Genomic DNA, 16,398 nt, shown 5'->3' on the forward strand with positions numbered 1-16,398 from the left:
ATATATATTTATATATATTTATATATATTTATATATATATTTATATATATTTATATATATATATTTTTTTTTTCTTCATTCACTTCAACTTTGTTTTATCAAGACAAATTTTTTACTTTTATTGCCATTGTTAAGTCGCCTTGCCAAATTTTGCAGAAACTCCTAATGACTCAATCTATTATATGTTTTTAAAAAAAACTTTGTGCTTTTCTTTTAACTTACTATAAAAGTAAAAAAATATATTTTTTTTCAGCAGAAAAACATTAATATTTGGACTGGTCAAAGTTACAAAAAGCCTCTGCAGAGGGACTAAAGAGCCACAGTTTGCAGACCACTGTGCTAGATGATTGACAGCAGAGGATACTAAGTGGTGCTTAACGTGTAATCTCAGCTATGAAAATACTTGACAAGCTCTCACGTACCCCCTGGATTTTCTACCGTTTCCCGGTTCTTTCGACTGTAGTTCATGCGGAACACAAACGCATCTAGAATAAAGGCTACAATGATGGTCATCACCACCTGCAAACACACAGACACACACACATGCTCAATCACATTCACACAATAAATCTCGTTAATCTGGAAATAAAGTGACGCACAGCCTCACCATTGTAACAATGTAAAAAGTCATGAAGTACAGACGACTCCAGTGGCTCGTCATAGACGTCACTCCTTCCTGGTGGGAGAGAAAACGCTGCCGTCAAACAGCGACATCCACTGATCAGTAAAACTGAAAAGTGCCGACTGCTCCAAAGGAATCTTACCATGGTGATGTACCAGTTGTTGACCACAGTCAACTCAAACAGAGTCACTGAAGGCAAAATGAAAATTTAAAAATGAATTTAATAGAAAAGGTTAACATCCAACATGAGCATCTCATTCAAAACTTATTAAAATAATCAGAAAAATGATCTGAGACAAGCAAAGATGTTCACTTATTTACATTGTATTTAAAGATCAAACTTTCTTGTATTTGTTTTAAGAAAAGAGCTCAAATACTGGTGTGTTCAAGTCTTACTGAAGCGGGGTGGAAGTGGCCTATAAATACATAGAACTGAGGTGTAACTCAAGACTTTTTCACAGTATAGTAAGTATAAGCCTTGTCCCCTTAAAAACAAACAAAATTACCAAAGCTGCTGAGAATGTTGTTGAAGTTATTGAGATAATAGTAGCCTTCTTCCAGGACAGTTTTGTTGCCGTCAGTGATGTTAATCTGCCTGTAGGAGTTTGCCACTGTGCTTGTACTAAGAAGATACAAATACAGAGTTTAATAGAAATAATTATCTAAATGTCTCCAAGTGTTGCACAGTGCAAAGAATGTGGGTTATTGAAGTAAATGAGGAATTCTAAAAAAGTTCAACTCATAATTTTCCACAGATGATGGTTTAGTGACTCACTTGCAGCAGTTGGGGTAAACTACATCAGCGAAGAACTCCATACCCACGATGGCAAAGGAATAATAAAAGATGATTAACGTCAGCCCGAGACTTGCCATCCTGGGGAAGAGCTCAAACATGGTGTCCAACACGTTACGGTACCTCTGCTTTATCTTAAATAACCTGCGAGAGTCAAAACGTAAGGATTTAAAGGACAAATAAAAAGCTATGTTGTGCATAAATGAGAATTTTAAATGAAAGTGCACCGGAGCAGCTGGAAGGGTCTGAGAACTACGATGAAGTAGAAAGGCTCCATATTGAAGGCGAGAGCAATTAGTCCAAGGAAGGCGAATACAGTCACAGAGAAATCAAACCTGGACGAACAGAAGCAAAGTGAAAATTAGCAGCAAACAGAATCTAAACAAACAAATGCACGCGTTTGTTTTTCTGGCTTTACATTTATTAAAGGAGGTATTACTTACAGATTCCACCCAGATCGGAAATAAGCAATTGGACCTAAACCGGTAATTTTCAACAAGACTTCTACACCATAAACTAAAAGTGGAAGAAGCAAAAAGCAGAATTGGTATGGTAAAAAAAAAAAAAAAGAAAAAAATGTATATTAAAATTTTAGTGAGAAATAATGAAGTTATGTACTCACTCGTCAGGAAAACAATGTAACTCCAGGGAACAAATTCAGACCACGAATATCCCCCTGCATGAGAAGAGGATGGGAAGAGGTCACTGCAGTGTTTAACACCTTTCCTCTGGGGGAGTGTGTGTGTGTGTGTGTGTATGAGAGATAATGAAGATATCTTACTGTCCAGTGTGTAAGTCTCAACCAGGATCCACACACCGTTGATGGCCACGACCACATCTGCAGTCACAAAGAAACGTTAGAGACCTGAAATGATTGTTCCCTGTGAGAACAGCTGGGAGAACATCAGCGACACTCACACATGGTATACTGGAAGGCTTTTGACTTAACAAGCAGGTGGATACCTGTGAAAAAAAGAAGAGCATTCAGAAATAAATTAGAGTTTTCATTTTCTGGACACAAGAAACTGCTAATTTCTTAATATTAGCAGAAAGGTTCAAACTGAAACTAAAAAGAGTTTGTCAGCAAAACAGACGAGAGAAGCTGCTGATCAGATCTCCATCAGCTGCGAGTTCAGGTTGCCATGGTGATGTTAGGTGCAGCATCGTCTCAGAGTCAGTGAAAATTCACTAAAAGTTTCTCTTAAACTCATCTGGATGGTTTCTTCTTTTTTTTTTTTTTCAAACCGAAAAAGTTTCATCCATCCAAAGGTCTTCTTCAGCCCGAGGAGCCACAAACAAATTGGAGTCCCACAAGCCCCACCCTCCCATAGTGGAAAAAAAACAGTTTGCTGGTGATAAACTATTGTTTGTTTCCCCACTAAAGGAGTGTGGTGCTTGTGGGACTCCAGTTTTTTGAGGTTCCTCGGACTGAAGAAGTCCTTTGGATGAAGGACGAAACGTCTCTGAAAAACAAAACAAAAAGAAACTGTCCACATGACCTGATTTAAAGACAATTTTTTTTTAGCTATGAATCTAAAAAACAAAAAAGTGTGACATTTGTGTTTTTAGTGAAAAAAAAAAAAAAACTGTAAAAAAATTAAAAAAAGCAGCTGCTCTCATTTTGGATAGAAATTTATTGAACAGTTAATATTTGGAGGCTAATAGTGCAAAAATAAAAACGTTGGTGTGTTGGCCTAAAGCTTACAGTCTAAAAATAGATTTTTTTGTGTTTTGATGAAAAAAATGACGCATGTGTAGATAAAAGTGTCAGTTGTGTGGAAACTTGGATATTAATTCACATTATATATATTCACATTTTATATTATTCCTATTAATTTTCCAGATCCGCCTTTTTCCATTTGACCATCGCTTCTACTCATTTTTATTATCTTTTTCAGAGAAATATAAATTATGCAATATACATTAAATTTTGTTAAAGATATTTAGGAAATGGTGTAAAAACTCATTTATTCAAGGTCGTCTCAGATGTCCTTCAAACAAATCAACCATGTTGGTATTTGAACCATGTTTCTACATGGAATGCGAGGGAGAAGAAAAAGCTTTTTGCCTGATGAGAACGACTCAGTGAAACTGGGCCTGCAGTTATCCCACCCTGACTTAAAGAGTTTTGATTTGTGCAACAAGCAGAAGGAAATAAAATAAACAGAACTTGCCCTTAAAAATGAGGAAGGCTGTGTGTGGAAGCTCATCAAACCAGTGTTCTCCACTTCGTCGTGCCTAATCAACACACATTTACAGTGCATGTATGTGACAGTCTGCCAAAGGGGATGCATCATAAAAATAGTTGTAACACTGCAGCACAAATGTAAAAATAATTACCTTCCATTTAAGACCGATGACCTCATAAAACCTATAAAAGTCCTGAAGACTAGAACAGAACAAACTTCTAATCAGTTTTAACATGATTGATTGAATGAACATGAACATAATGCAATTAAAAGCAGAAGGATTTTAATTTAAACAGAAAAACCTGCTGAACAGTTACCTGAGCATCTGAGCTCCGGATGTGTTCAGAGCTTTATATGTGAGGAAGCGGTCTCTTGCGGACATTCGTGGTCTGTAAAAACGCATCAGACCGTCAAACTGTTTTAGCGACACACCTGTCGGCCTCTGGAGAGAAAATTAACAGCAACGCAATAAATGTGAGAACGGCAGCCTTAACTTTAGAAATAAAAACTCACAGGAGATATAAAAGCACTATACATACCTGTCGACTAACTAACAGCTGAAAGGCGTGGTCAATAGCAGAGCGTTTGTGCAGCAAAAGAGATTTAAACTTCATCTTCTCGACGTCATTGAACGTATCAAACACCACTGCCAGGAGCTGGAAGCAGTACAGCAGTAATTAAAATAAAATCATCTAATGTAAAGACATGTCTTAGAAGTGGTGAGAAGTCAACTATTTGTACCAGGTTCATGATAAAGTAGAGCTCTATGGAGAGATAGACGATGAAGAAAACACAAGACCAGCGGTTCTTGGAGTATGCTGGCATCATCACATCAGGGAAACTACGAGAGAGAAGCAGGACATTAATGAGACACATGATACAAAAACAAATGTTTAAACACTTGTGAGAAAAAGGAGGAAACTCCTGGCTGAAAGCCATGCGTGTAAATAGAACAACACTATCGTGCGTGCTGCTTACTTTGCTGTGGTCAGCAGCACAAACAGGCTGACGAGGCTGTTCTCCAGACTGTTGAAGTACTGCGGTGAGAGGACACGTTCAAGTAAGGACATTAACCAAATGGAAATGTGGCACAAGAAAAGGGACCACCAAAGTCTCCTTCTAGTTGTATAATATGCACAAACTATTATCAGGCAGTCTGAAGGCTCAACATACCGGGTCAGCTGTGTTTGTGGAGAACAGGCAGAAACCTGGGGCAGACAAAACAAATACAAAGTTACAGCAACATCTTCCTGCTGCAAGAACCTAGGTCAAAAAAAGGAATACGATAAAAATTTAACAGCCTTTATATAGATTAAATTAACCACAATCTTACCCAAGATGGCAAAAATAACCATAAAGAAAAGCAGCAGTAGGAGGATGTCAATAAAAGACGGGAGGGACTGAAAGATTTGACGCAAGTTCCTGATTGGATGAAAGACATTTTGTTAATAACTGCAACTAACAGGAAAACACTTCACAAAACTAAATAATTACTACCAGTAAATGTAATATGCAACAACTGCTGCAGAGTCGTAAAGTATCAGTATCCCAGAGTCACACTTTAAACATTTATAAAAGCCATTAAAACTTTTCTGTTTATCAAACCATTTAAATGACTGTAAAATACAATTTAATATACAGCTGCACCATAAACAATTATTTTCAACTGTGAAACACATTTACCCACCATTTGAAGGCTAATTTAAAAGTGAGAGTTTATCTTTAAAGGGTTTGAATAAAAGAGGCCTTCGTTTTTACTGTCAAATAATGAGGTTTAAGAAAATACAAATAAAAAAAAAAATGGTTAACTTCGGTTTTTAAGGCCGTGGCTTTGACACGACGAGTGCATGATTTCACAAGTATCTACTAGATATGTTTAGGTCATCGTGCACCTGCGCACAGCACCACAGTATCTACAGTCCACCAGGAATATCGGTCTAAGAGCTCTGGTCACTCGAACATGAGACGTTTGTCTGATCAGAACCACGATGGCCTCCACAAACTGCAGCAGCAACACACACGTCTGTGCAAGGAGAGGAAAAAAAAAAGAGCAAAATGTTTTTACTAAAAGTCTCATTCCAGACATGCAGATTGTGTCTCAAAGAAATGGTGCAAAGATGGAGCTCTGTACGATACAGTCCTTTCTTACTCCAAGTATCATTTACCTTCATCATTGTCCTCTTGTGCCGGATGAAAGTGTGGAAGCCTAACCATCGTAGTTTCATGCAAAGCTCAAAAGCCACCATAACCAAAGCCAGCAGTTCTAGAGTGGCATGAACCTGCAGAAAATATATACAAATAATTTCTGGTGATAACTGCAAACTAAAAATCAAGTCAAATTTATTCAGAGACAGCAGTAGAGCGAGGACTAAACACTTCAGTTTTCCGATCATTAAAACTTAAACAATTTGAAGCTATCCATGCCTTGATGTCATTAAGACAGAAGGTAAATGGAACAAGAACTATTAGGTTTTAAGGGCAGATAAATCTGAAAATCATCAACATAATGAAATGAAAGGCCATGTTTCCTTAGGACAGATCCTGAATAGAGAAGATAGGGTGAAAACAAAAAGGGTCCAAGAATCTAGCCCTGCGGGACCCCACAGGAAAGAGGCACCGACATAGATACACTATTTCCAACTTTAACACAGAAGCTCCTGTCACTTGGGTAAGAACGGAACCATTCTAATGCTGCACCTGTAATCCCAACCCAGTGTTCTAACCTTGATATAAGGATACTGCTGTCAACAGTATCAAAAGCAGCGGTACGGTCCAGGAGTATCACAAGCTGGCCAGAATCATTTGCTATTACAAACCCATTTGTCATTACAAACCCTAAATAAAGCTGTTTTGGTGCTGTGCAATTGTTTAAAACCAGACTGAAAGATTAAAAAAATTCCATTCTCATTCAAAAACTTGTGTAGTTGAATAAAAACTATTTTCTCCAGGATTTTATAATACTGTACCACAGATGTAAGCAGACTGCAGCAGTTTGTGCTGACTTACGTAGATGTCCAGGCGCAGTGAGGGAACTGCGGGAGCTTCACACAGCGACAGCAGCAGCAGCAGCAGGCCTGTAAACAGCTCCATCATGTAGAACAGGTGGTTGTGGGCAAACAGGTACGCTGCGAGAGCTTTCGGATTTCGAGGGTGAGTGAAGAACTTATCATTGTTCTCTCCTTCCTGTCAATTACATTACAATATTCATTTAAAATATCCTTACTGAGGCAGAGCAAAATTATATTTTAATGACCTTAAATGCTAGACTGAAAATCTTCTGAACAAAATGGTGTAGAATAGAGCTGGGCAATAAGGACCAAAATGAATATCTCGATATTTTAAGATAAATCACGATATACGATATATTTCTTGATATTTTTCTTTCTTTCCATAAATAAAAATATATTTGAGTCAAAGCTTTGTCCCAGTTGTCACACAGGCACATTTATTAGCAGCTGTAACTGTACAAAATAAATGTCTAAAAAAATAAACTATGTACATATATTAAAGTTTCTACACTGTAGAAAGTATATACAAAATTATTTTATGACAATGTGAATGAGTGAACTTGAACTAGTGACAGTGCTGTCTGTGAATACCTGAAGATATATGGCTGCCTCTTGGTAGTTCATCTCCCAGCTTTGCCTCAGTGAGATATTCTGGTTTCTGTTGTTTTGTGGTCCAGGAGTTGAAACCACAGCATTGTTCACAACGTCATAATTACCACCACCATCTGAAATAACAGAAAACTTACATTATTCATTTAGGCACATACAGCAGGTCAACAAAAACGCACGCAGAAACGGGGTTTGTGTTTACCAGTGCAGTCTAGTTCGAACTGTAAGGAATAGCAGGAAATCACTGCTGGACTCTCAATACAGGACTGAAAGTCATGGAAACCAGCTGCCTGTCTGCATAAAGTCTCCATGGATCAGTTTGGATTTGCTCAGCGTGCCTGAGCTGTGTGAAAGCAACAAAGTCCCTGACATCCACGCTGCCACAACACGTGTTTTTCACAGCAGAGTGGTCTTGTTCCAGCATTTATACACATCTGGAGACAAAGATGGGCAAACATTCCACTCAAGTCTGGAGGCAACACCGGAAACAGAGTCACACGCGTGGTCCAGATGATGCAGGAATGTCTCAGTGGTCAAAAGAATACTGGAGATATTGGACACCTTAGAAAAAAGGCATGTCGAACAACAATTGTCATGAGAGCTGCTATCAGCTAAACAACACATGGAGAGTAAAATAAGCCTCCACTGCACTAAATACTTTGAACTACACTCTGGGATTTAATAAGAAAGAGCTGCGCTTGCACTGATGTTACATTGTCTTTTATGCCATCTTCCTACTACAGACAGGATACAGACACACCAGAAGAGGAATTAATCCAGCAGTATAACAGAAACCAGCATAAAAAAAGTCATGTAAGGCACCAAAAATGCTAAAAACCAAGAAAGAACAAGCTAATGCAGGACAGAGACCAGCTATATCTCTTTTAAATGACATAAAATCATTTGAGTCAAAAAATAAAAACAATTCTTAAGACCCCTTTAGGCAGTTTCTTCATGCATACTTTTGCACATTTTACTCCTACTGCTCATCCCTTATACTGCATTTTACATGTTCCAGCCTCAGGCACACAACTCTATACAATCAAACTATATGCACAAGTCCCAGCAGTGCAGCCACAGATGTTTACAGTCCAACTTGTCGGCAGCAGATTGATGTTAAGATGAAACTCTCGCCCAGCGGCAGCCTGCACGCAGTCCTGACCCGAGTCAGTCATGTGCAACTGAAATCACCCGTTTGTTGGAGAACAACATGTTTGGAGCTGATAATGCGATGAGGTCAGGCTCACAGAGACGGACTCCACAGTAAAGCCTTCCAGTAAAAAAAAATCTCAAAATAGTTTTGTGATCATAAAATCAAACTCCACGCTTTCATTCAGGCATGTGATTTGTCATCCAAGTGAAAAAAAATATTTTCCCCACCCCCCCTCAGTGTCCAGATTCAAAGTTCCTCTCATTCCACGAGGCTCCAACAGCTCCGGCAACAAAAAGTTTGACTCTTTCCACTTGTACACCACTCCCACAAATGTCCTTGGAAAATAATAAATAAAAGGATAGTGCTCTTCTCTTACTGAGAATCATTCAGTACACAGACTGCACACGAGCACCAGGGAGGGGCTGAAGGGGGCGCATGCTCTGCTGAACCAGCAGTTCCTCTCTCAAATGGCTCAACTTGTTGCTTACATCCGAGCTAAACAAAAGTAGCAGGCACCCCAAACAAACATACAGCACACGTGGGTCCACAGGACTGACTTTTTTAAAGCAAAATGACCTGGATGTGCAGGTTTACAGCTGCGCATCAACATTAGGAGGCTCACAACTGCATTAGTGCAACTGTGGTAAGTTGAGTTTTATTTACAACATAAGATCTGACATTTTTATCATTTGACATTTGAAGACTAAAATTCTGCATTTGAAGCATCAATAAAAATGAAACTTGTGACGGAAAGAGAACAGTGGCACGTCTTCCTTTGTTGCAAAATAATTGTGAAGTTGAGTACGTGTTTCATCACGTTCTGATGTCAGGTCATGCTGCTCTACAGATACAGGCCTCCAGCTCTGTTGAGGCTGGTGTCCTCCTCCTTTTCTGATAAGCTTTCTTAATTTATATAAATACATTCACTTATTTCTTAAGGCAGATATTTTCTGCTGCTTGAAATGGTCTCATCCCTGAGACTTGGAACGTCTTTCGGCTGCTTCCTTCTTCAGGGGTCGCCACAGCGAACTTGAACAGTGTTCAAATTAGCAGAATATTTCCTGTCTGGAGAATGTGAACGTCATTTTCCAGATTTTTCCTGATTTCCAGGCCTTGGATGCAAAAATTGAAATATCAAATTGATTAAAATCAACAAGCTGGATCCTTCAAGTCTCCTTTATTTTTTGCTGCTATGATACGATTAACATAAGCAAATTTCATACCAGTGTAAAACTGAGGATTAATGAAAAAAAAGTTATTTATCCAAGTTTAACTAGCAAATATAACATTAATAAATGAATGTACGTTTTGTATTTTAGTGCTGTAAAGTTGGGTCATCATCTTTAGCAAAGTTGGATTTTTTTTTCAGTTTATCATAAATATTTCTTTAAAATAAGTGACTTCAGGGACAGAAAGGACACAATATCAATCTGATAAGCTAGCAGTGACTGAACGGGAAGGAAGAAAATACATTGTGGAGCACAGAAAAAAGCTACATGGAATAGAAACATTTAAATTTCTACTTAAACATAGTGTTCGAATAAATGTGCACATTTAAATAAAGAAATGCTGTGTGCTTGGGCGTGCATGCAGTTGACAGTCCATTTGGTACATAACCTTACGTCCTCGATTCTTGGACCCCTTTTGTTTTCACTCTATCTGCTCCCTTTGGGGTCTATCCTGAGGAAACATGGTCGTTCATTTCATTGTTATGCTGATGATTGTCAGATTTATCAGCCTTTAAAACCTCATAGTTCTTGCTCCATTTGCCCTCTGTTAAAATGTCTTGATGACATCAAGGCATGGATAGCTTCAATCTTTTTAAAGTTTTAATGATCAGAAGACTGAAGTCATTGCGTTAGCCCTAGCTCTACTGCTGTCTCTGATCCTGTAAACCTGGACTCTCTTCAGCCATAGCTTGAGCAGTCCATTACAAACCTTGGGATGGTTTTAGACTCTGACTTTAAGTTTAATAAACAAATCAACTCTGTTCTGCAGAAAAACTTCTTTCATTTAAGGCAGATAGCTAAGATGAAGTCAGGGTTGTCCAGATCTGACCTTGAATAACTAGTCCATGCCTTTATTACTAGACTGACTGGCCAAAAAAAATGTTGCAACCAAAAAAAAAAAAAAGGTCACACACTATTTCCTTGGACCGCCTTTATCTTTGATTACAGCAGCATTCTCTGTGGCATTGTTTCGATGAGTTTCAGCAATGTCACAAGATCTATTTTCATACAGTGTTGCATTAAATTTTCACCAAGATCTTGCACTGATGACGAGGCACTAGGCATGATGGGTGCATCACTTCACCTGCCTCTCTTCTTACCCTGATGTGCTCATCACTCTGGAACAGGGTCAGTCTGGACTCAATCAGACCACATGACCTTCTTCCATTGCTCCAGAGTCCAATCTTTATGCTCCCTAGCAAATTGAAGCCTTTTATTTCCAGTTAGCCTCACTGGTTAGTGGTTTTCTTAAGGCCACACAGCTGTTCAGTCCCAATCCCTTGAATTCCCTTCACATTGTGCATGTGGAAATGATCTTACTTTCACGATTAAACATAGCCCCGAGTGCTACTGTTGTTTTTCTTAGATTTGATTTCACCAAAAGTTTAAGTGATCTGACGGGTCCCCACTATCTTTCCAGTTTTTAATAATGCGTCAAACAGTTCTTAACCCAATTTTAGTAGTTTCTGCAATCTCCTTAGATATCCTGACGTATGCTCAATAATCCAGGTAGAAAAATCCAAAAAAGTTCAATCTGGTCCTCTGGACATTCAAAAAAACAAAAACAAAACAAAGCAAAAAACTGTAGAAACGTTTCGTCTCTCATCCGAGAGACTTCCTCAGTCTGAGGTGGTGTATTCAGCTCAGTCTCTTAAATAGCACCTTCTCAGAGTGGATCAACCAGTTTGCTGCTGACAAGCAAAACCAGCTGATCACATGCTCAAGAAGGACCATCAGCCTAACAATGGATCATTAGCACACTGATGGCTGTTTACTGTTCACAGAGGGCTGAGTGATACTAGCAATCACAGCATTGTAAGAGGGGGACAGTTGAACCCGGAGGCCTCCACCCCTGTTTAATGATGGACGATTTCTTTTCACAAAGATGGCCTTCTTTACTCCTCTCTCAAACCATTGTTCCTCTCTGTCCAGGATGTGAACATCTTCATCCCTGAAAGAGTGACCGCTGGCCTGGAGATGAGTGTAGACCGCAGAGTCCTGGCCTGATGATGTTGATCTTCTGTGCTGGGCCATCCTTTTGGCCAGTGGCTGTTTAGTTTCCCCGATGTAAGACTGATCACCCTCCTGACACTGAACAACTTACACAACATTACTCTGTTTGTGCCGGGGGACTGGATCTTTGGGATGAACCAGTCTTTGCCGTAATGTATTTTGGGGTTTAAAAGCCACTGGGACGTTATGTTTAGAAAATAAACATCTCAGTTTCTCTAATACTCCCTCAACATACGGAATGACCACTGGTCTGGGTCTGGGTTCCTCCTTTTCACCTGTTGGCTGACAGGAGTACTGTTTGGGTTTCTTCTCTGCTTCCAGGAAGGCCCAGTTAGGATATCCACATTGCTCTAGAGCCTGTTTTGTGTGGGATTTCTCCTTCTGCCTGGCTCCTGAGCTAGTGGGGATGCTGTCTGCTCTGTGATACAGAGTCCTGATGACTCATAACTTGTGCTCCAAAGGGTGATGGGAGTCAAACTGCAAATACTGGTCTGTGTGGGTGGGTTTGCGGTACACCTCGGTTTGCAAATGTCCTCTATCAGAGACTGAGAACTCACAGTCCAAGAAAGCCAACCTGCCATTTTTTTCATCTTCTCGTGTGAACTTGATGTATTTATCCACAGAGTTGATGTAGTCAGTAAAATGTTGGACTTCCTGAGATTTGATTTTAACCCAGGTGTTGTCAACATACCTGAACCAATGACTTGGTGGTGTCCCTGAAAAGGACGTCAAGGCTCTCTTTTCTACCTCCTCCATGTACAGGTTGGCAACAATAGGAGAAACTGGAGACCCCATAGCACACCCATGTTTCTGCCTATAATATTGCTCCCCATATGTGAAGTAGGTTGACTGCAGGTACAGTTTCAAGAGTTGACACAGTTGTTCTGTGGAAAGCGTGGTCCTGCTGCTCAGAGTGGTGTCTGATTTTAATCTTAAACTGACCACCTCTACTGCATCATCAACAGGAATGCACGTAAAGAGTGATGTGACATCAAAAGAGACCATTGTTTCATCAGTCAAGCATTTGGTTCATCCCAAAGATCCAGTCCCCCGGCACAAACAGAGTAATATTGTGTATGCTGTTCAGTGTCAGGAGGGTGATCAGTCTTACATCAGGGAAACTAAACAGCCACTGGCCAAAAGGATGGCCCAGCACAGAAGATCAACATCATCAGGCCAGGACTCTGCGGTCTACACTCATCTCCAGGCCAGCGGTCACTCTTTCAGGGATGAAGATGTTCACATCCTGGATAGAGAGGAACGATTGTTTGTGAGGAGTCAAGGAGGCCATCTTTGTGAAAAGAAATCGTCCATCATTAAACAGGGGTGGAGGCCTCCGTGTTCAACAGTCCCCCTCTTACAATGCTGTGATTGCTAGTATCACTCAACCCCCTGTGAATAGTAAACAGCCATCAGTGTGCTAATGATCCATTGTTAGGCTGATGGTCCTTCTTGAGCATGTGATCAGCTGGTTTTGCTTGTCAGCAGCAAACTGGTTGATCCACTCTGAGAAGGTGCTATTTAAGAGACTGAGCTGAATACACCACCTCAGACTGAGGAAGTCTCTCGGATGAGAGACGAAACGTTTCTACAGTTTTTTTGTTGTTTTGTTTTTGTTTTAATGTCCAGAGGACCAGATTGAACTTTTTTGGAATCTCCTTCGATGTTTTCTCTGCTTGATGCATGTCAATGATTTGACCCTTCTCAAACAGACTGACATCTTTTCCACGACCACGCAATGTGTCTTTCAACATGGTTGTTGAAGAAATGAGAAGCAACTCATTGCACCAGTTGGGGTTACATAACTTGTTGCAGCTGAAAGATAATCTCCCATGCAGTAAATATCAAACAGGAGGCTCACACCTATTTGCTTAGTTAAATCCAGATGGCAACTTTTCTTTTTGTTGTTCAGGCAGTGTACCTGACTGGACTACTGTAACACACTCCATGTTGGAGTCAGTCAGATCTCCTTTTCGCATAACCAGTGTGTCCAAAATGCTGCAGCTCTGCTGTTATCAGGAACTCGTAGGTTTGAGCACGTCACCAGTTTTGTCCTCCCTACACTGGCTCCCTGTACGTACCAGAATTGATTTTAAATAATATATATAGTTCTTTCTCGGGTGCTGAGATCATCTGATGAGCTGCTTTTGGCTGTTCCAAAAACAAGACTGAAGCCCAGAGGTGATCAGGCTCTTTCAGTCATGGGCTCCAAACTCTGGAACAATCTGCCCCAACATCTGGCAGACCACTTCACTTCACTTCCTGTTTTTAAATCTCTGCTAAAAACTCATATTTTCCCTTGACGTTGTACACAGTCTGACTTAATTTAATATATTACCGCTCTGCGTTCCTGTTTTAATTTTCGTCACTTTTCATAAAATGACTCCCAGTGATTAGACTGTTATGCAGCTGCTGTTTTAAAAGTGCTCTGTAAATGAAGTGGACTTCAGAGAAGTGCGCGTGTCCCCAGGCTTGTGAAGAAACGACTTACTCTGGTCTCCTCTCTCCGTCTCCTCGCTGAGCAGACCGCTGTTCGCTTCGTCCCACGTCAGGATGAGAGGCACGTCGTCGTCAGACTCCATTCTGTCAAATGGATAAACTCGAACCTGCTCTGAATTTCCGCTCGACTTGTTCTAATTTACACTCGGGCTAAACAAGCTGCGCATCTTTGGTGCTATGGAAGACTTAGCTACACAACAAACGCACCTCCTCTGTGTCGAGCTGGGTCAAACACTTTGAATACGCAGCTAGCACTTCTTAAGTTGCGTTAAGAGGTAGCCAAAATAATGTTTTTCCAATTCAGTCTTTGTCTTGTCGCGCAAGACATTTCTCTCGGCGACAGCTTCGAAAGGCTCACAGGAAGACGAGCTGAGGCTAACCGGCTGCGTCCATCACGAACCAGCCGTCTTCTTCCGGGTACAGACGGGCTCTAAACACGAAGAAGGTCCAACACTGTATGTTTAGTTTAATCTACACGGCTAATAGTTTAACTCCGTCATGGTGAACGGCGGCAGAGACGCCTCAGATCAAAGAGATATTAAAAACAAACTCACGACACTGACTCAATTTACGGCAGCCTGGGTGCTTTTCAAAATAAAATACATATATAATCAGGGATGTTTAAATTAAAATCTATTGTGTTTAATTTAATGGTTTTTTTAGGGGGAGCAGTGCATATATGTCTAATTTTTATCACCCATAAAATCTGATATGTGTTGCAAAGTCTAATACTTAAAATTGTAAATAATTTTTTTCAAAATACTTCACCAAGTTTGTTTGTAAAGAAGAACAACACTAATTTGCTGCAACCAGTGAAACCTTTATTTCTATTAAAAATAATAATAATAATATTCATCCACTAAATACAACAGTACACAGTGTGGACCTTTCTTTTTTCAAAGGGAACAAACCAAACTTTTCACAAATCTTAATTTTATTGTAAGGAAGCTTATTTTCAAAAGTAAAACAAAATTGTCACTATCATAAAAAAATAAAGTTAAGGAAATAATCTAAATTATGAAAAAAAAAATCGAAATTATATTCACAAACATTTATGAATATAACTTAGTCGTATTTCTGTTCTTTAGGTTGTTTTTTTTTAACTCATGTCAATTTCATACATTGTATGTATGAAAATGTATTCATGTCAATTTCAACTCATGTCATGTTATTCAATGCAGACATGTTCCTGTTTTTTAGTATTTTACCCCCTTTCATAATGTAGCTTGTTTTCATTTTGTTTAATATCACTACTTTTATTTACTTTTCATTTTCATTCACTCAGGTCTCTCTTGTAAATGAGTCCCCGAGGCTCAATGGGATTAACCTGTATAAATAAAAGTTGAATGAATTTTATATGCTTTTATGACTGTTTATTGTTGTGTGTACCTCATCTGTGTTTTTGTTTGTTTGTTTGTTTCAAACAGGTCTCTCCTGAAAAAGAGTCCTTGTGACTCAATGAGACTAACTTGATAAATAAAGGTTGAATGAATAAAGCAGTAAAGAGTGTGCAACAGATGAAACATGCAGTCAGAATATGCACCTTTATCACTAAAGGAGACGCTCTCTCCTGAGACTGAAGGGGTTTCAAAGGTTTTGGAAAACTGCATCATCAGTCAAGTCAACATCTGTAAATCAGAACGCCTGAGATGTTATAGGCATATGGTTGAAAATCTGCCTTCTGGTGAAGAGAATCCACATGATGTCCTGCAAAAGCAAACATCTTCATCCTCTGTTAAAAGTGCATGATGTCACAGGAAGAAGAAGCTGATTAAGCCTTGAAGCAACTGGAAGAAGAGCTGGACCAGTTAAAGGAAGAGGTGAGACATTATGCCTGTTCCAAGAGTTTGATGGGACACATGCTTTATTTTATCCATGGAGCTGGAAGCTTGTTTTCACCTGTTCAGTCTTTCTGTTATTTCTGTAGTTTAAAAAAAAGACATCCAGGTAGAAGGTTTTGAGGGACACGTGTTGTCATTAAGCTCAAATAAAGCCAGTTTAAACCAAGAAAGAGCTCAATACACAGTCATCTCAACAATTTGATGCTTGGGAATCGACAGTGGATTCTCCAGGAGGTAAATTTAAACAAAGTATCACATTTCTAATGTTCCATATTTTCATATTACTGGTAGTAGTAATTCTGGTTTGTGTTTACTCACATTGTTTTCCCTCTCAGACAGAATAATGACATCCTGGAAAAGATTTCAAACATTTGAAGACAAATCTAGGTACAAACTAATAATAATAATAATAATAATAATAATAATAATAATAATAATAATA

The 16,398-nt window shown here is 39.3% G+C and overlaps 1 protein-coding gene across 1 annotated transcript in view; it reads right to left on the bottom strand.

The window, feature by feature from the left end:
- Window positions 1-14,435, bottom strand: part of tpcn1 (two pore segment channel 1) — a 16,060-nt gene extending 1,625 nt beyond the window's left edge. The window contains exons 1-23 of the mRNA XM_037681052.1: window positions 14,108-14,435; window positions 7,204-7,337; window positions 6,611-6,787; window positions 5,770-5,883; window positions 5,497-5,627; window positions 4,938-5,026; window positions 4,778-4,812; window positions 4,583-4,641; window positions 4,346-4,445; window positions 4,144-4,260; window positions 3,922-4,046; window positions 3,756-3,804; window positions 3,590-3,653; window positions 2,334-2,378; window positions 2,197-2,253; window positions 2,038-2,091; window positions 1,859-1,931; window positions 1,643-1,750; window positions 1,398-1,559; window positions 1,129-1,244; window positions 765-811; window positions 608-676; window positions 423-519 (exon numbers count right to left, since the gene is read on the bottom strand). Of these exons, the coding sequence (XP_037536980.1) occupies window positions 423-519; window positions 608-676; window positions 765-811; window positions 1,129-1,244; window positions 1,398-1,559; window positions 1,643-1,750; window positions 1,859-1,931; window positions 2,038-2,091; window positions 2,197-2,253; window positions 2,334-2,378; window positions 3,590-3,653; window positions 3,756-3,804; window positions 3,922-4,046; window positions 4,144-4,260; window positions 4,346-4,445; window positions 4,583-4,641; window positions 4,778-4,812; window positions 4,938-5,026; window positions 5,497-5,627; window positions 5,770-5,883; window positions 6,611-6,787; window positions 7,204-7,337; window positions 14,108-14,198 (2,113 nt within the window). The 5' untranslated portion in view covers window positions 14,199-14,435. The remainder of the gene's footprint in view (window positions 1-422; window positions 520-607; window positions 677-764; window positions 812-1,128; window positions 1,245-1,397; window positions 1,560-1,642; window positions 1,751-1,858; window positions 1,932-2,037; window positions 2,092-2,196; window positions 2,254-2,333; window positions 2,379-3,589; window positions 3,654-3,755; window positions 3,805-3,921; window positions 4,047-4,143; window positions 4,261-4,345; window positions 4,446-4,582; window positions 4,642-4,777; window positions 4,813-4,937; window positions 5,027-5,496; window positions 5,628-5,769; window positions 5,884-6,610; window positions 6,788-7,203; window positions 7,338-14,107) is intronic.
- Window positions 14,436-16,398: the final 1,963 nt, after the last annotated feature.

Source organism: Nematolebias whitei, chromosome 8 (assembly GCF_014905685.2).
Source record: "Nematolebias whitei isolate Nwh7 chromosome 8, NemWhi1, whole genome shotgun sequence".
Lineage (NCBI taxonomy): Eukaryota > Metazoa > Chordata > Actinopteri > Cyprinodontiformes > Rivulidae > Nematolebias > Nematolebias whitei.